Source organism: Neopsephotus bourkii, unplaced genomic scaffold (assembly GCF_033783945.1).
Source record: "Neopsephotus bourkii isolate Nb327-2 ecotype Australia unplaced genomic scaffold, CSIRO-AGI_Nbou_v1 NB_1735, whole genome shotgun sequence".
Taxonomy (NCBI): domain Eukaryota; kingdom Metazoa; phylum Chordata; class Aves; order Psittaciformes; family Psittacidae; genus Neopsephotus; species Neopsephotus bourkii.
The window spans coordinates 72,342-91,847 of NW_026902209.1; the positions used below are offsets into that span (position 1 = coordinate 72,342).

Genomic DNA, 19,506 nt, shown 5'->3' on the forward strand with positions numbered 1-19,506 from the left:
GTCTCCGGGCGGACCCCTCCCGCCGCCGGTGCTCTCGGTGGTTCGGCCAACCTCATCGGAAAACGCCTCGTGCTCCGTCGCTCGGGGTGAAACTTCGTGGGGGGCGGCCGAGCGGGGCCCGGCGCAGTGTGCGGCATGGAGCTGGCCGTCAGGGAGCGGCTCTTCGTGGCCGAGAGATGCCGAGGTCAGGGGCAAGGGGGAAGAAGTCTCGGCCCCCTTTAAAAGAGAAAACCCCCACTTTAAACACGCTCACTGCTTGATCTTAATCTGTTTTGTTGCCAAATATGTCGAAAACGTATTTCTTCTCTGAATGCTTTGACTGTGCTTACTTAGCTATGAAGAGAAGTAGCTGCTATAGTGGTGTTAATTTAGTCTAGTTTTCTTCCAGACAAATTAACTTCGGGTAACAGCTTAATTTGTGTGTCAGGCAGTACTGCTGAGTTCAGGGAGTTGAATCGGGCCCTCAAACTAGTTTGCTTTCTCATGTGCTAACATTGTTGATTTTAAACTGCAAGAGGGTTGTTAATGCTTCTTCATCTTACAACTGTGGCTGATTTGGAACAACATTTGTTTGATATTATTTTCCTTAAGCATTATTTGTTTCTGTAAAGGAGAAACAGGATGCCTTATAGTTTGTTTGAAATAATGCAGCCGTGTATGCTGGTCCACCATGAAGCCTGAATTTCCTGTTACATTCTTTATTCTTTTTTCATTTCAGATGTTCAGGCTTTGAAGAATGCTTATGAGTTGATCAAATCAGCCAGTCAAGGAAAATTTGCAGTTGACTCATCTGATAACTTCAGCACTGACTTATATGTTTTATGTGCTGAACAAGCGTTTCAGGTTTGTCATTTAGGCAGTTCATTGAATAAAAACATTTATATGACGTACTGTATTTAGAGTTGTTAAAGTTACAACTTAAAAATATTCCCTGAAGTGAAAAACATCACTTTTCTATTTTTGGAGAGCAATTGTTTAAACATACATTTTCACTTAAAACTTGACCTCTAGAGTATCACTTCTTTATAATCAGTCAGCAAAATGTAGTTTGTGAAGTATAATATGCAAGGTATACTATAACAATATAAAATAGTAATATAAGAAACTAAAATTGAAAATTAACATTAGCAGTTTGGTTATGACTGAAGAAAATGTGTTTGTGAACTGTCCCTGCTGGGCAAAAGGAGAAAAGATAACATCCTAATTATGAAAGACTGTTGCTAATTGAGCTGACTTTTATCAAATGCCCAGGTTCTTAATTTGGATGCATTTGTTTCAATCCATGGGTATAAGTGATTGGATTTCAAGCAGACAAAAAGTTTCTAATAAAACAGTTTTATTTTTTTTCCCAGGCTGCAAGCCGTTCAAATTCTATCTGTTGTCTGAAAACTGAGGTGCAGCACTGACATTCATGCAAAATCATGTGGGCTAATATCTGTCATTTAAAAATTCTACTAAGAATTTTGCTTATGTGTTAACAATTCTGTTAATGGCTATTAGAAAAGTAAACTTTCTTTGTTGCCTGTGAAGGGTTCTATGACTGACTGATCTGGGAGCTTTGTTAAATAAAGGGTATATTTTCCTATACATTTGGAATGACAAAAGTCTAACTTTAAATTTTAGTAAGTCTGAATGAGTTTGTGCCAGATCTGATATACAGCTTTATGGAGTAATGTTCGCACACTGACATGCAGACAGACACTACATTTTTCTTAGGTCTGCATTTTTAAAAACCAAGAAATCTTAATTATTTGTTACATGTTTTAAATCTTAAAATGCCTTTTTTTTTTGGTCTTAGCTGGGGTGTCTGGAAATGAGCAGAGACTGTCTAGAGATGTATTTTAAAGGAAGATTTCCTGTGAACCAGTTTCTTGGCAGAGCATATTTGTGCCAAGGCCAGTTGTACACTCCACTGTCTACAGATAATTTGGTGAGAAATTATGAAGTTTGTATTATATTTAGACAGTTTTTAAGAGTTTTTCTTCCTAGGTTTTTATGTATTGCTTTCAGTCACTGAAAATACACAAGGTTAATCAGGACTTGGGAAAAATCAAAGGAAAATATATTAATGGCTAATTTGGGAATAAACAGAACTTACCAGCTGAATTAGACTAATATTGCAAACACTTTGGGGAGGGAAAAAGAAAGCTTGCAAAATTTTTCAGGAAGGGTGATTGTTTTAAAGTCAATCTTTTCACTTTTTACATCAGTATGATACAGATCAAATTTGGCTGTAACTGGTAAAACAACTTCAGGTTTTATTCAGGTCACAGTAAGCATGTCACAGGCTTGTGGAACTGAAGGACTAAAGGGGCTCTCGGAGAGGTTTACAATTCATTTCTCTTCTGGGGCAGTTTGCTTCCAGCACTGACCAGTGACCTTTCCATGTAGTACTTTGGATGCTGAAGCTTTCTGGTAGAAGCTCAGCAGGATACTTTTGCTTCTAAAGGCTTCTGTTTGGTGGTACCTTGCTGTACATGATGAGCAGTTTGTACCTCCTGCGGAGTTTGAAGTGAAGTGGGATGCTTTCAGTATTTCAGTTGTCCTTGTACTGTGGTCAGTCAGCTTTGACAATTTGTCAATGATATCTGACCTTCTAAGATAGGCTTAAGATATACTCGTGTTATTTGTGTTCACAAATTTCCCTGACAGTAGTTTCTGTAGTAGTTGCTGTAGTTTCTTTGAATAATGGGCTTGAGTTAACTTTCAAACTAGAATCTTTTCCCTGTTTTATTATCTGTATTTTCTCTGCCTTCTCCCAGTGCATACGCAGAATAACTGATCCAGGGTTCGTTTAAAATTGCATACACATTTGAAAAGTATTTTCTAATGTCCAGTTACCGTTTCATGTGTCTAAATTAAACAAGTGTCTACTGTTGTCTGAATCTCAGCCAAATTTTGCTGGTTTCTTCTTTCTAACTTCTTAGAATTTAAGAACCAACTCAGTATGAGCAATACTAACTTGGTTCCTTGTGCTGTGTGTAGTAATATACTTTTAAGTTACACTTTATATCAGCTGTAGAGTTTTTACACTGCTGTGTTCCTAGGTCATTTCTGAAAGTAGGAGTGGCACGACACTGGTGCTGTATGACTAGTAATCGTCGTTCACTTAGAAAATATGTTTGATCTTATTTCAGTTTCCATTATAAGCAATCCTTGTTAGCTGATTAAGAAGCTTATATTCTTAGGGGCCAAGTGCAACTTTTCTGCTTTAGTGTCTTAATATCTCTCAGGCTCTTAAACCTGCTTTTCTCTTTATGTAGGTAGTTGCATCTCATTGCTCAGTAACCTTCTTATCCCAGTCATGGAGTCCAATAAATCAATCCCAACTCTTGGAGTTCTGTTTACTCAGTTCTATCTGTCTGAACCTTCTTGACTAGGTTAAACAGTCCCCGCTCTCTCAACCTTTCCTCTTATGAAAGATGCTCCAGTCCCTTCATTATCTCTGTGGCCCTTGGACTCTCTCCAGAGTATTCATGTCTCTTGTACTGGGCAGCCCAGAACTGGGCACAATACTCCCAAATGCAGCCCCACCAGTGCCAAGTATAGGGGAAGTATCCCTTCCCTCAACCTGCTGGTAATGCTTACTCAGTGTCCTGTTAGCCACCGTGCAGCAAAGGTGGCTTAACAACAGCCTAGTGAGTAAAGCCTAACAGAACACTGCTAGCCATCTTGGCTGCGAGGGCATGCTGCTGGCATGTGTTCAGCATGGCATCCCAGGTCCCTTGTGTCCTCTGAAAAGCTGCTTCCCCACTGCTTTGATGACCAAAAGAGCATGCCTGACACGCCATTCAGGTGGCCATTCAAAATCTTGTTGGAGCTTTTTCTGAAGAAAATAATACCTCAAGTTTTTAGTGGGACAAACCAGTATTATTTATTTTTCCTGGCCTTGCACTTGGATGTGTCTAAGCTTCTTTGCTGAAGGCTTAAAAGGTACACAGCTTTGCTGGTTTGGAAAATTTCAGTCCTGATAAAGTTTGGCAGAAATTAAAGAAACTGCAAATACAGTCTTAAAATCTAAAATCAGGAAAACATAATAATAGTGCTACTGATGTTTAGTTATTCTGTTTCTGTGTCAGCAAATTATTATGGCAGCATATTTCATTTGACATTGGTCTGAAAATAGGAAAAATAATGTACTGACTTGTAAAAGCCATACTCCAATTGCACTAATTTTTTGTGGGGCTTTTTTGTTTGTTTGTTTGTTTTGTTGTTTGTTTGTTTTGGGTTTTTTTGTTCTAGGAAGCGTTTGAAAAGTTTGTGCAGCTTTTTATGAAGGCAATAGATTTTGCCATCCATGATCAAAGGTAGGCCCTACTGACAGAATTAACTTTTTAAATCTCAAGAAATGCTGCTGATATACTGTTTGGCCTAATGTCTCCGCTGATTGTGTCAGATTTTCGCTAGGTAGTCTGGGGTTGTGCTGTTCAGGTGTTTTTTTCATTTGTGGATTTTCCTTCCATTTTGTTACTGTACTTCTGCACTTCTGTAACTGCTGTGCATGTTGCAATGTAAGAGTACTGAACAATCTTAAACAGATAGGATGAATCAGCCTGTTTAAGGCTGGTAGATAACTCTGAGCATTTATTTCCTTTTTATGTTTATGGTCTGTAACAGAGAGCACCATGTTATCTTATTTTAAGTGGTTAATTACTGGGTAGAGTATAGTTGTTGTTGGGCTGTTCTCAATTCTTAGCCAGGCTTGGTTCTTATTTAAACACAGTAAAAGTCCCAATTTTTGATGCTTAAAAGTGTCTTAAAATACTCCATCTGTAATTTTATGTCTACCTAAGTCCATGAAATACTTAATTCCTGATTCTTATTTTTCAGATACTATTTTTTGATATATAATGCCTCAGTTCTTTATTGGAAACTTATAAGGCCCTATCTTAAGCCTGGATTCCGCTATTGCCTTATTCCCAGCCTGTCTCAGATTGTCAAAGTGTTAAACCAAACTGAAGAGCAAGACCATGAATGGAGAGCAGAACTCATGATGTATGTTAATTTTAGTTTTTCATCCGGGCATTCTGTAGTCGTCTCGTACATGTGACTGCCACCTGAGGTAGTCTTTAGTAATGTATATTTCATTGGCAATATTGTAGACACATTTATTATAGAAAGCTTAATTCATAACTTTTTAAAGATATATAAATGTACTGCCTTTTATGAAGCAAAAGGTGCTTCATTTTAATATTTACTTTGAGGTTAAAATTTTAGTGGCAGAGGCAGTTAGGCCTTATATATAAATATTATATATATATATATAAATACTGTTTATATAGCTATAAATACTATATATATAGTGACCTGTTTATTATATATAGAATCTGCATAATGAAGAGAAAATTATAATGTATCCTGAATAAATAGTATTTTATATAGTATTTATATGTAAATAGTATTTTTATATATAAATACTATATATATAAGTACTTTTTGTGTATATATAGTAACCTAAGTTATCTTTCTTACTATTTTTTCTTTTGTTAATCCATAAGTCTATGTTGAAATGAAACTTTATGAAAAATAAGTGAACAAAATATTTTTTGTATCATTAACAGAGCAATTAAGAATGCAGTGATGAGTTGTCATCAGTAGTGATGTGGGTTTTTTTATATGCCAGTCACATGCTTTAATGTGTAATTTGGTAAGGTATAGTTCTTATCAATGTAATTAGTTTACATCAAGTTTTCTTTTCTAACTAGTGTTATAGGCAGCTTTATTCAGTATTAAATTAAAGGCTGTCCCTGATAATTTTGGTACACTGTTTGGCCTAATGTTTCAAAGCATAAATGAAATAGGTGTTCTTTTAATTAGTCTTATGCAAAATAAGAGCAAAAATTATGAAAGAAGAATAACTTGCATAAATCTTAATTATAATTAATCTTAATAGTTTTGGTTTAACCAATAGGTTTTCTTTCTGGGAGGTAACAAAGGGAAATGGGTTGTTATTCAAGAGTTAAACCTCCCAACAAGGTGAATTCACAGAGTATCTTCAAGTATTATGCAAAAAAAAAAAAAAGAAAGAAAGAAAGAATTAAAACTCTAATAGTTTTTAGCTAAGAGATTAGTAATCTACGGTTGAATAAAAGTGCTTTCCACATTTATTTCTGTCATAAATGAAAATTTGAAATTTTTCAGGCAATTTAATGTTCTATTTAGGAAATATGTAAGTTTTTATGCATTCAGTTCTGTTCAAAAGTATGTGTACTGTAATTTACCCTGAATTAAATAATTAATCCTAGTCAGAATTTTAGCAATTGATATTTCACTGAAGACAAATTTGTTGCTGAAGAAGTATGTTGTAGTTATTTTCCCCATTTCAAGATTGCTCTTATTAAGCACGACTTAGAGTCCTTATTACTTGTGTAAGGAAATGAAAAATGCAACCCTATTAAAGGTAATTTTGAAATATAGGTACAGATCCAGAGTTTTTCAGTTGACATGTATGTTGTTACTTTCTGCTCTAGCTGCTGGGGTTTAAGTGACTGAATAATATCTTTTGATGTGTTGCCTTTAAATACATTTTTCCATACTAAGAACAGTAAAAAGGTACATCTTAACATATTGTACAGTATGCTTAAATACTTATCAGTGTATACACTGAAAATATGCTTGCTTGTTTGAGCTATGTATGGGTGGTCTCAATCTGACTCCCATTGAGTGTTGAATGGTGTGTTGTATGACGACACCTGCATGCCCATTTTTTGGACATCATCAGCGGATTGTTCAGGCAGTAGGATTTAAATCTTTTTCTGTTTAAACATTATCACTTCTGCTAAGAAAAAGTATGTGACTGTCCTCATGGGGGAAAAGTTTTACTTAATTACTACTTCAAACTGCTCTTTTTTCAGTGTACACCTGTTGTCACTTGTCTTCCTGCCATGCACCTTAGTAAAGAGCCTGAGTGCATCTTCTCAGGAATCCGCGGGGGCCTCCATGATCTACTGTATGAACTCCTCTTAATACAGCCCAGAGTTCTGCAGCTGCCTTTGGTTCCATAGCTGAACACTGCTGGCTGGTGTTCAGTTGGCTGCCCACCAGCACATCAGGTCCTTTTCTGTTGATCTGCTTTACTGATGTGTTCGAATGCTTTCCCCAGGCACAAGGTCTGGGAGACTTTTCTGGTGAAAACTGAGGCAAAGGTGGCATCAAGTCTCCACTCTCATCTTCTAATTTGAACATTAAAAGGAATACAGAAAGTTAGAAAAACTATTTTTATAGCACCTGATTCTGCTACTGAATTAATTTGTCAATGGTAATTTTACTTTTAGAACTGCACTGAATGTTTTTTTTCCTGAGATTAAAATGGAGGTAAAAAAACCCGCATAATCAATCCAGTGCACTATTTGAACTATTATAGATATTTGCTTTATTATCAATTATTTGATAATAATTTGATAGTAACTGTTAATAAATGGTGTACCAGTATCAATTTATTACCATTCTTACATTTCCTGAGTGAAGTTTGAGCACAAACTTTGAGATATTTTACTGAGAGAAATAGTTAGATGTGTGAAATGAAGACCATCCATGTAATTTTTCAAGATCAGACAACTTTTCTCAGAGATATTTTGGTCTGCTCTTCTACAGACTGTTTCCAGTTCCTGTTACTGCTGTTTTTTCAGTTTCTGCTGTTTTTTCCCTCATCTTTCTGAACTTTTCTGGTTTTGATGTTTTATTGCTAGGCAGCATTTTCTTTATAAGCTGAAAATGGAGGAAAGTAAAAAATTAAGTAATGAAAAATTCCAAGGGTAGGCTAAGGGTTATCTAGAATATCATGCATGCACTCCTTTTGTACTGCACATACTCTTGACAAAGTATTGATGAGACCTAACAAGTGCACATAATGTGTTACAATGCTACCATTATAAATCTAATGGTAGCATTTTTTTTCTTACATTTGTATTTGTTTATTGAATATTTTTTATTATTACTATTTATTTCATGGAATCACAGGCTCTTCTTCTGTTAAATCTGATAAAGTATTGAAAATCTAGTAGATATGTTGCAGTTCCCAACCTGAATAGTTTTACTATATGGCTTTGAAATACCAGCCTTTCCTGTAGTTAGGGGAGTCTTGAACTACATTTCACAGAATATTTTTCTCATACAACTTTAAGTAATTGTTTTAGTTCTAGGGGTGCCACTGAGAAAACTTTTCACAAAAATCTCCTTTTCTGTGATTATTTTTGTGATCTGCAATAAGTGTATGGTAACAGCTCTGTATCTCTGGAAGATACAAAGATGCAGAAGTTAGAGGATCTTTTTTGAGTCAATGCCTTATAGCACTAATCACTTGCACTGCATTTAAGAATGATACCTGGAATATAGTCTCTTGAAAAAATTATAATTCTTTCAGAGAGCATTAATAAGTGTTTAATAAAAATATTTATTTGATCTGCAGAAATTTACTGGAGTGCTTCCTCGATGCTTCAAAACTGAAAGAGGCAAAAGAGTTTTCCTCTGCTGCAGCAGTCTTTATCAAGGAGAATGTTCCAGATAAATACTCTCAAATATTTTCTCTAATGGTAATGCTGTAAAAAATATTTTTAAACTTCCAGTAAGACAGGAGCTTTCTTTGCATTTAATCAGATCATAGTTATAATCATTAAGTATGTTGTTTCCTTCACTTAAATTTTGTGAGCTACAAAATGACATAGTGGATACATGCAGAGATTTTTACAATTTATACATTTTTTTATACTATAAGCTAAAAAGCTCCCTACTGCTTCACGTTCTTTTAATGCAACATAATGTCATTGGGGTAACTGTCACTAACCATAGAATCATAGAATCATAGAATAGTTAGGGTTGGAAAGGACCTTAAGATCATCAAGTTCCAACCCCCCTGCCATGGGCAGGGACACCTCGCTCTAAACCATATTACTCAAGGCCTTGTCCAGCCTAGCCTTGAACACTGCCAGGGATGAAGCATTCACAACCTTCCTGGACAACCTATTCCAGTGCCTCACTACCCTAACAGGAAAGAATTTCCTCCTTATATCCAATCTAAACTTCCCCTGTTTCAGTTTTAACCCATTACCCCTTGTCCTGTCACTACAGTCCCTAATGAAGAGTCCCTCCCCAGCATCCTTATATGCCCCATTCAGATACTGGGAGGCTGCTATGAGGTCTCCATGCAGCCTTCTCTTCTCCAGGCTGAACAGCCCCAACTTTCTCAGCTGATCTTCATATGGGAGGTGCTCCAGTCCCCTGATCATTCTCGTGGCCCTCCTATGGACTTGTTCCAACAGATCCATGTTCTTTTTATGTTGAGAACACCAGAACTGTACACAATACTCCAAGTGACATCTCATGAGAGCAGAATAAAGGGGCAGGATCACCTCCTTCGACCTGCTGGTCACGCTCCTTTTGATGCAGCCCAGGATACGGTCGCTTTCTGGGCTGCAAGCGCACACTGAAGCTGGCTCATGTTCATTTTCTCATCGACCGTCACCCCCAAGTCCTTCTCCACAGGGCTGCTCTGAATCTCTTCTCGGCCCAGCCTGTAGCTGTGTCTGGGATTGTTCCGACCCAGTTGTAGGACCTTGCACTTGGCATGGTTAAACTTCATGAGGTTGGTATCAGCCCACCTCACAAGCGTGTCAAGATCTCTCTGGATGGCATTCCTAACCCTAAAAGTTCTGTCTGGGGATAATTGCTATTAACACAGAAGGTGCAGCTTAACCTGCTTTATGCTGCTGAGGGCATATTTAGCATCTGTTGACTTTTGTCATACTGACAAATATGTAAATGACCCAACTAAGAACTAATTGCTATAGATTGTTCTGGGAATTGGAGAATATGATAATAGTTCACATTTCTTAAATGCCCTTAATTTAGGAAATAAGAGTCTGAACATAAACTTGGCAAAAGCAGAAATGGGGAAATAGAACTTGGAAGTTGCGTTCAGTCATATTTTCTTTCATTCTGCTATATTGTTTATTGTGTTTTCTATCCACTCACGATCACTGCACTTTTAAGAGCATATGTTTATAAAGTCATTTATAATTTGGATTAAGAAAACCAATACATGACCTTCCAGAGGTGTGATATTAACAAAGCAATAACATTTAGACAACCTCAAAATTACTTTTGTATTTTTTAGAGGCAGCGTTGAGCCTTGACCTTAAACAGAAGAATAAAGGAGTTCTAAAATTGTACTTGGGTTGTGTATCTCAGCAGGGCTACAGAAGTACGATCCACGCTATCGAGTGCTTTAGTAACAGCACATTCAAGTCCTGCAAAACTTAACATGCCAGTATGGCTTAAGTAATCAGTATTAATTGTGATGGACAGTCAGTGTGGGAGAGTCAGACAAAATGATGTGTATACGCTTAATGTGTAACTCTAAGGTTAAACTGAAGTAACTACAGTTTATTGTGATTTCTTCATAATATTTTTGGTTGTCCAGAATTTATAGTTGAGGATTAATCTGAATAGGGCTCATTTCTTGTAGCTGGCTCAGATGATTTCACAATGGTAATATCAGAAGGTGTTAGTTCCACATTTGGACTTCTGCTGTTAATACCGCTGATCCTCACTATGTAAAGATTAGTATAGCTCTAGCAGTTGATCTTTGTCGTGTCTCTGCAGAGCAACATAGATTATCATAGTAGCCTCACTGCCTTTAGAGTCCATTAAAAGCCTATATTCAACATGTCTGCTTTATTTTAGCCCTGTTGAATGTCCTTTGTGTTTTTGTTTTGGTTTGGGTTTTTTTTTAGTAAATCAATAATTAAATTATTATTTTATAGGTATATCACAAACTAATGGATATTTCCCAGCTAGAGAAGGAAATACAAAATTCCATCTGTTTTTCAATTATTTATAAAATGCAGATGTTTAAATTGTAAGTATTAAAATGTATCCTTATGCTTGTACTTTGATGCTTGACACTAGGTAGGGTCAGGTTCTGGTACCCCATATGCCAGTATAAAATCTACTGCAAAGATTAGTTTCTCAAAAGGAAAACTAAAGTGTCAGTTTGAGTAGTAACTGGCAGGCCAGTCTAGAGTACAGCCTCAGGTAAAAAGTGGGGTAGTTCTTCGGGAATGTAGGGAATGGTGTATTGTACAGATATTCTTGGGTGAACGGATTTAAGAGGTTAAAAGACATTTTTATATCCAACAGGTTGCATTTCAGTACACAAGTCATGTATAAGAGAGTAAAGATGGAGTGGGGAAATCACATCTAAAATGTAATGCATGAATCACAAGGATGGGAAGCATAATACATTTTAAACTTTTAAATCTTTTTAAATTTTAAAGGCATAAAACAATTTTGAAAATTAGACTTAATAACAAAATATTTTTTTCCGATGTCTCAACACTCCCCCATTTTAAAAGTATTAGTTCTTCTCCTAGTAACAGTGAATTAATTTAAGTTGACGTTACAGGAAAGGCAATTTGCACACCATTTTTCTTTGCTTCTGGAGTGAAATGTACTTTAACATTTAAATTGTTAAATTGTTATGCTGGAATGTTTTTTGTGCTTTGTATCTGTCTGTCTCTGAGTAACTTACTGGCATACTGAAGTAGGTTTTGTTGACCTGATTTTTAAATTTTTTTTCTTTGCTATTTCAAAATCCAGTATCCCACTGGTAGGTTGGACTAAGAATCAGCTATTCTAAAGTCAGGAGAGTTATTTGAAGTTTTTAATCAATAATATTTTCATGAAAAATAATGATCAATTCCTAATATGTTGCAGGCAGTGGGACACGAACAAATTTCCAAGGGATGCCACCACAGATCTGAATTCTTTATATGTACTTTTGAAACAATATGATGTACCTCCAGCATCTGTTCTAAGTGTGAAGTGAGTTTTACTTGTCGTAGCCCTGTGAAAGGTGATGCTGAAGCTGATCCTGCTTCTGCTGAAGTCTGTCAAAATTGCCATTGACCCTGAAGGAGTAAACTCGCACTTAGTTGTAGTGGTTTCTCTTGCATTAACACTTAGGTCATCTTAAAAAATGACAAGAGATCCTATTAGGCTTTATTGAAGAACCCAAGATTAAATCTCTTCTTCCATACAGCTGTCTATATAACATGATTAAATCTTTCCATAACCTTTTCTTTTTTGATAAAATTTGATTTTTAAGAGGTCTTAGAATTGACAAGTGTTTTTCAGACTTTGGTTAATTTTTTAGCTTTTCTTGCGGTCCTTCTCAGTTCCTCAGCATGGTTTTGAAATGCAGACTAAACTCAACTCTCTAATCCAGTAGTTATACCACAGCTGTTATGTATGGAAGTAATATGACATGTTTACTCATTAAGGTCAATCTTCTTTGACAATATTAAGGCAGCTCTTTACTTCTCCTATCCTGGACAGTACTCTCTGCTTGTTTGGTTATTTACAGAGAGACAAACGTTTAGAACACAGTCCCCTACTGTGTGTATTCTTTGTTCTTAGTTCCTAAATAGCTAACCAGTGGATTTGCCTGGTTTAAGTTGTGTGATATTTGTCTGCATTGTATTTCCAGAATTACTTGCAATCTTCTTTTGCTATTTCACCATCTTAGTGCTGCATATGTTTCATTCTGTGTTTTCTATGTTCTTCAGGAACAGTTTATGCAAGGCTACTGTACTAATTCCTTTCCATAAGCAGATATACTTTTGTATTTTTCATTGATTTTTCAGTCTTTTTCCTTTTTCCTCGTTGGCTTTGAACATCACTAATATAATCATGTCCTCTAATGTTCAATGAAGGCAAGGTTTTCACATATTTTTTACAAAGTTACTTCTATATAGTGTTTTTATAATTCCATAAAGTAGCAATATGAGATTCTCTGAAATGATATTTTTCTATTTTTAAAGGATTCCTTTGATTCTGGAATTAGGCCGGTTTTCTCTGAAAGCAAACTACATTAAACTTGCATATGATTGTATACTTGATTTGAAGAGAGCTGGGATTACTGTAAGTATTAATATTAAGGTTGATTTTATTTTTTTTATAGACCCCACTTGTGATTATAATTTAAAAATAATATGTGGTACTGGGATCTTATGTCCATCTCTGTATTGGTTATATATTCATTGATATAAATAATTATTTGGGAAAGTTTTCCATTACTAAACTAGACAGAAGGTGTAAGGTCAGAAGGTAAGGTATACAATAGGGTAATTAGCAGTGCAGTTAGTTTTGACTAAGAAATGTTAACTGTAAATTTTTGCTTCTGTTTTTTAAATGTTATCTGTGGAACTGTTTGGCTGGACATTAAATGCTGCCTGCAGATTTTGAAGATCTAACCAGTTTACCCATTGAGATTGTAATTGATCACCAGGATCTGAGCTCTAAAGGCAGTTAATGTTGCATACATCCATGTTAGTCCTTTTCTGGAGCATGATTAGGGGGCTGATGGAAGGAGGAGTTCAAAAAGCCTGCCAAAAAAGGTGCCCCAAAGTAGTTACCTTTGCTGGAAAATAGGACTTGGGCATAGTTCTCTCATTAGAGCTAGAAATCCAGAGGCAGTGTGCTCCAACTGCACTCCCTAATCCTCTCCTTTTTGTGGATCTTTTCTGATAGTGTTTCCTCCTATACATTTCCCAGTTTCGTTTAGTAGGAATGATTAATTTTCCAGCAATTTTCAGATTAGGTATTTAGTAGCATTTAGTAATTTTTATTCTTCTGTTGTATTTTTATTCTACTGTTGCTGTAGGGGTATTCATACACTAAGATGTTGTGTTGTCTCCCTAATAACTTGTGTTTTGATATGTGTGCTCTTTTTGATTTCTGTATCCATCTGGCTCTGAGATTTGGTGTTTTTTCCCTTGTTCCCTTCTCATTGTTGTAGTTTAATCCCATCCAGCAACTGTGAGCCCCACATAGTCGCTCACTTGCTCTCTTGGTGGGATGCAGGACAGAATCAGGAGGGTAGAATTGAGAAAACTTGTGGCTTGAGATAAAAATAGTTTAATAACTAAAAAGAAAGAATAATAAATTTTAAAGAAAAGATGAGGGAAAAAAAGAGAGAAAAATGAAACCCATGCAAAAAATAAATTATGCAAATGAAAGCCATTGCTCACCATCACCTGACCTCGCCAGTCCCTGAGCAGAAATAACCTTCCTACTCAGTTCTATTGCTGAGCATGCCAACATATGCTTTGAGATTCCCTTTAGTCAGTTGGGATCCACTATCCTGGCCATGTCCCCTCCCAACTCTTTGTGTATCCCTAGCCTGCTCGCTGGTGGGGCAGGGTGAGAAGCAGAACAGCTCTTGGCACTGTGCAAGAACTGTGCGACAATAACTGACACATCCCTGTGGGATGACCACTGTTTTCAGAACATATCCAAAATGGAGCCACATGCCAGCTGCAGTGAAGAAAACTAACTCTATGCCAGCCAAAATAAGTACACCCATTGAGAAACATAACTGTTCATCACTCTATTCAGAAAATCAGTATGTTTTCCAGATACAAAATGTATAACAAAGTGCCTGGTTGTGCTGTTTTTAGTAAGTTTTTAGTTATCTGAAATGTGTATGTAAGGAAATGTAAATGGCAAATACTGCCAAACAAATTTCAAAATGTACTTCAGAATTTCTATTGTAATGATCCTACTTTGAGTTACTTGTAATGTAAATTTTGCTTATCCTCTCTAATTATGTTTTTTTATTCCAGATGTCTGCTTCAGGCCCATTTTGTCTGAACATTTACTGCAAGTCTAAAATCAGACACAATTCCATAGCATCCCACTGAATGTGTTTAAATTCTCTAGATCAAAGATTCACAAGGATTTAGTTCAAGTATTCATATAGATAGTAATAGCAAGTATCTGCTCTGCAGCAGCAGTAGAGAAGCCTTGCTTTCATTTCAGCCTTCTCCCTTAGAGTTAGTGGGTGTTCAAGTGACAATCTTTAGATTGACTGGCATCATTTTGACAGTGACCTACTCATGACAGAGAGAGAAATCTGTATCAAGTTCCAGTTCCTTGGCTTTTGCCAAATACTGATTCCTCAGCTATACCATTAATTCCATCTATGTATTTGTCATTATGTGGTTGTGGGAGTTCTACTTTCATCCAAGTTTTCAAGATTTCATCTGTTTTCCAGTCGTGGGAATGTTAAATTTACGAAGGTCATGCTGAGTAATTCAATAATATTTTGTAATGAATGATGAATGGAGATATTGTCTGACCTTCTTTACTGCACCATGTGAAACAAAATACCAAGTATCTTAAATAATTCATATGTATAATTTGTATGATTTAATAGCCACATTTTTCATGAGGTGTTAGAAATCTACCCTTTTCCTTTTTTTTTCACGTAAAAGTTGCCACCTAAATGAATCCTTTCTGTCTTGACTAGCTCCTGTTTATTCCAAGCATGTACTTTTTCGGTAACACTAGCAAGCAAGAATCTTCTAGAACTGAAATCAGTTTACAGTATAGGAACAATCAAATGTATGCTGTTTTTCCTATTGCTGAGTCTAGCAATGAACAACTTTAAAAATACTGTATAGTTATTTTACGGCTTTGGCCTAGAAAGATGTGGCTGCTGTTCAAACAACAAAGTCTACTCCCTCTTTATCATTTCAGTTAATTAGCTGGTGTAATGGGTTCTCCAGTAAGAAAGTACAGTGCTGCATTAAGGTAATTGCATAGGTTAAATCTTCATTGTGTTCCTTTTTAATTATTAAAATTAGAATTTTGTATATTAATACTACATAGGAGCAACGGAAACTTATTGAAATAGAATGCCTGGAATGTGAATATGAAGCAAAAAAACTTGGCACTAAAATTGTGACTTATACCCAAGGAGTCGTTGAGGTATGTTCTTTAACATGTGCTTTGAGAGAAAAGTGGAAGTTTGCTAAACTTTGGAAACTGCACTGGGTTTGTGTGTCTTAGCTACATTATACTGATCAGAAATTCTTTTAAACTTTATATTCTTTCTAATTGGGCTTCCAAGAACAAAGTGGGTAAAAATAAACGGTAGTTGTATATTCCTCCCTTAAGTCTTCTGACTATAAAGGTTCATAATATGTTACTTTCCAAGAGTAAAGATGGTAAAGTTGAGGCATGCAAAGGCAATGCTCTAGTGTTTTCATATTTTACATTTATGGGAGGCATTTCCATAAAATATCTTTACTTTGAAGGGACCCATAAAGATCATTGAGTCCAACTCAACTATTATTGCATGTTATGGGTGATCTCATACAGATTATTATGTCAGAGAAATTGAGATTATTCTCGATAAATTGTCACACTGGAAAGGATTTTTCTTAGATTTCTGTAGCGAGTTGACTCAGTTATAATTCAGGCCATCAAAAGTAGAAGCCTAAATTATCAATATTATCAATGGGATTAGATAGAGACCTATGATGGGAAATTTGTAACAGCTATTAGAGGCACCTAAAGTTCCTAAAATGGGAAGTATGAATATGCTTCATGGAAATTGATAGTGCATAAACTTACTCTTCTCTATGACTGTTTACATTTTGGAGTTCAGAAATCCCATTCACCTTTGAAAAAACAATTTCATGAATTCTCATAATATTAAACACTAATAATAGTGCTTAAATAAAAAATAGGATTTTCAGATATTTAGGTATTGATATTTAGGTGTATGAGAGGGTTGCAGTTGGAGAGGTGTTTTTTTTTACATAAAGCCTAAATAAATAAATAAATTTTAATAATATTTAAATAAATTTAAAAATATTTTAATCACATAAACTCTAAAAAGAGCTTGCTAATTATCAAGTGTCTGTTACCGTAGATAAGATTTTGCTTTTAGTTCTAACAGAAACCAGGTTTATTTGACAGTATGGCAAATCCCATTCGTAGTATTTCTTTTTTTCCTGTCCTACACTGCATTTGTAGCTTGGTATAAAAAAAAATAATAAATCTGAATTCATGAGTATGTCACAATGATCAATTCCTGTTTACTGTAAGAAAGGGGAATAGCTGACAGACTTCTGCCTGAAATATGTAGTAACAGCGAGGAGTACCTAAAAGAAATACTCCTTAGTTAGCAATAACTATTAAAAAAAAAAAAAACAAAACCAAAGTTTCCAAAGTCTGCTGACTGAAGGACTACTTCCTGTTGGAAACAGTCCTAAAATTAAAATTTGGAGGAACATGTAAGAAGTTATATTAATGAAATGCAATATATGCTAACGAATCTTTCATTTGTGTAGGCTCAACTGGAATTGATAAAAAATCTTGAGTTAACTTTAAAACATGCAGTTCGATTGGGTGATCCTGATGTGATCCAGGTTGTTTGTACAACCCAGTGGAACCTGTGCTTACCACTACTACAGCACAATTTGCATCAATATGTACGAAAGCCATTGTTATCAGTTGCTGATGTCCTTGAAGAGATTGACAGGTATCTTTCTATGCTGTGTACTTTCTAAAATTTTTACTTCGAAAGGTCTAATGACTGGGTATCAAACTTATTTCAAAGCTCGAGCTTTATGATGTTAAGTGTTTTGGAAAACTTTCCTCTATCTTCTAATAAATTAGTGTCTGTGTATTGTGCATGTTTCCTTATGAATCGTTTAAATAGAGTTTCCTTTCAGGCAAAATGTCACACTGTTTAATGGCCTATAGCAAATACTGGAATTTATTAGGAATTGAAAAATATAGTTAATTAAAATTATGTGTAATATCTATAGGCTGACTACTAAGAACAAAGATCATAACTTTTGGAGTAGAGGTAGTAACAAACAACATAATTTGTCTTTTGAGCAGAAAAGTTGTTGGTATTAGAGGAAGGTGAGTACTATATTTTCAGTGTTTTTAAAATATAATTTTTTAGTAGCATAAAGAAGAAACAGAAGCTTGAAGAAGCATTATACAAATGTGCAAACCCACTATGTTGTATTTCTGTATTTTTTTCTTATGCTTTCCATATAAAGAGTGCAATATCAGCACATGGGACTTTGATATTTATACTAAATGACAGCAATGACAGTTGTTTTAAAGCTTGCAGGTCTGGGTTGGGGGGAGGGGGGGGTTAGGTCTTTGGCTTTTGTTTTCCATCTATTCTTAACAGTCCAGTAGACCCAGCATTTAGTGCTGATGTGTCACTAGAGATTGTGTGAAGTCATCATCCTTATTAATTTGCCTGTCTTCATTTTTGGTTTGATTGTAGCATTAATTGTAACTACTTTGGTCTGCAGTAAAAGGATGACACTTGCCTGCTCAGATTAGGTCTAATTTAGATATACGTTAGTTCTTTGTCATGATATGTGATAGCCTTGAAAACCTTCCTTCTGTTCTAGTTTGCATAACATTGCTTTAATTTATCTGATTTTTTTTTTTTTTTTCTTCCTGGAAATAATTGGAGGTAGCACGTAGAGCTTGGAGCTGTCATGGGCAGCTTCCTGTGGCACGTGTTGGATAAGTGAGCATAGTGTATCTGAGACTGGAGAACACACAGTCCTTACTGAAAACATGCTGGCTTCATGGAGTGTTTTCAGTAAGGTTAGGCAAAGACACTGCCTGCAGTGAGTGTGCCTCTGGTGAGCCAGATCTGTAAAAAGGGTTAGGTTTTTTAGCTAGTCAGGGCTAGATTTTTTTAGAAGTATTAGCTTCTACATAAATGTTAGGAACAAAGAGTGAACTTTGATCAAAAGTGGTCATTGTCCAGTTCATCGTGCTCCCTCTGGCAGTTAGTTAATAAATACTTTTGAAAATCTGTTAATACCTAAGTGGTAACTTTAGTGTTGGTACTGAAAAACAGTTCTTTTAACACACAAGATCAGTTAGGCTCCAAGTTGTATTGCTTCGTCATGGCTGTGTTTTTTTATGCAAGTAAAATGCAGTTAAATGTTCTAAGTCATTTTGTTAAAAAGGCATATTTAAAATGATTGAGACAAGTGCTGGAGTGACTTTTAGTTACTGGGTTTTACTTTGGGTAATTTTTTAGGTCTTGGAATTTCAGTTTGTCTCATTTTAACAGTTTCCATTTAAATTCATGTTCCTTAGTTTGTTGGTTTTGTTGCGTTGCCAAGTTCATATGGAAGTAGCTCGTATTGAAGAAGATGGGGATAGAATAGAGGCTGCTGTGGAACATTTGCAAAAAGCTATATATCTAAACAACAGTGGGCAGTATCAAGAACATCTAAGATTGGCTTTTAACCGTCTTCGTGTGTACAGTATGCTGTATAAGTCACCTGAGCGTCTAGAGGATCGGGCAGTAATGATGATTGAACAGGTGGGTAATCATGAAGAATAAGGTCCGTAACTGAAATAATAGGTCTGCTTATCAAATTCTTCCAGAGGAAAGTCAGCTGTTTAGTAGAACTGCATATTAGTAGCCAGCATCAGCTTGCTTTCAGGAAATTAGCATTGGTTGGCTACCTTGAAAATCGCTGCTTCTCACTGTGGTGGTCATGATGCTTCACACTCTGAAGACTCTAATAGAGGATTTTTTCCAATTATACTCAAAGCTTATTTCTTGGGGGGGAGGGGAAGTTACTCATTAGCAAAAATATCAGCAAAGAAGAAGCCTATTCATAATTGTCAACAATTAAGATTTCATTGCATGGAACAGTATTT

At 35.7% G+C, this 19,506-nt stretch overlaps 1 protein-coding gene across 1 annotated transcript in view; it reads left to right on the forward strand.

Moving 5' to 3' along the window:
• Nucleotides 1-46: 46 nt before the first annotated feature.
• The window catches only part of CFAP46 (cilia and flagella associated protein 46), a 75,302-nt gene continuing 55,842 nt past the window's right edge, over nucleotides 47-19,506 (forward strand). Inside the window, exons 1-9 of the mRNA XM_061376770.1 lie at nucleotides 47-184; nucleotides 719-843; nucleotides 1,799-1,930; nucleotides 4,243-4,307; nucleotides 4,831-4,995; nucleotides 12,819-12,918; nucleotides 15,670-15,768; nucleotides 17,139-17,329; nucleotides 18,934-19,162. Of these exons, the coding sequence (XP_061232754.1) occupies nucleotides 136-184; nucleotides 719-843; nucleotides 1,799-1,930; nucleotides 4,243-4,307; nucleotides 4,831-4,995; nucleotides 12,819-12,918; nucleotides 15,670-15,768; nucleotides 17,139-17,329; nucleotides 18,934-19,162 (1,155 nt within the window). The 5' untranslated portion in view covers nucleotides 47-135. The remainder of the gene's footprint in view (nucleotides 185-718; nucleotides 844-1,798; nucleotides 1,931-4,242; nucleotides 4,308-4,830; nucleotides 4,996-12,818; nucleotides 12,919-15,669; nucleotides 15,769-17,138; nucleotides 17,330-18,933; nucleotides 19,163-19,506) is intronic.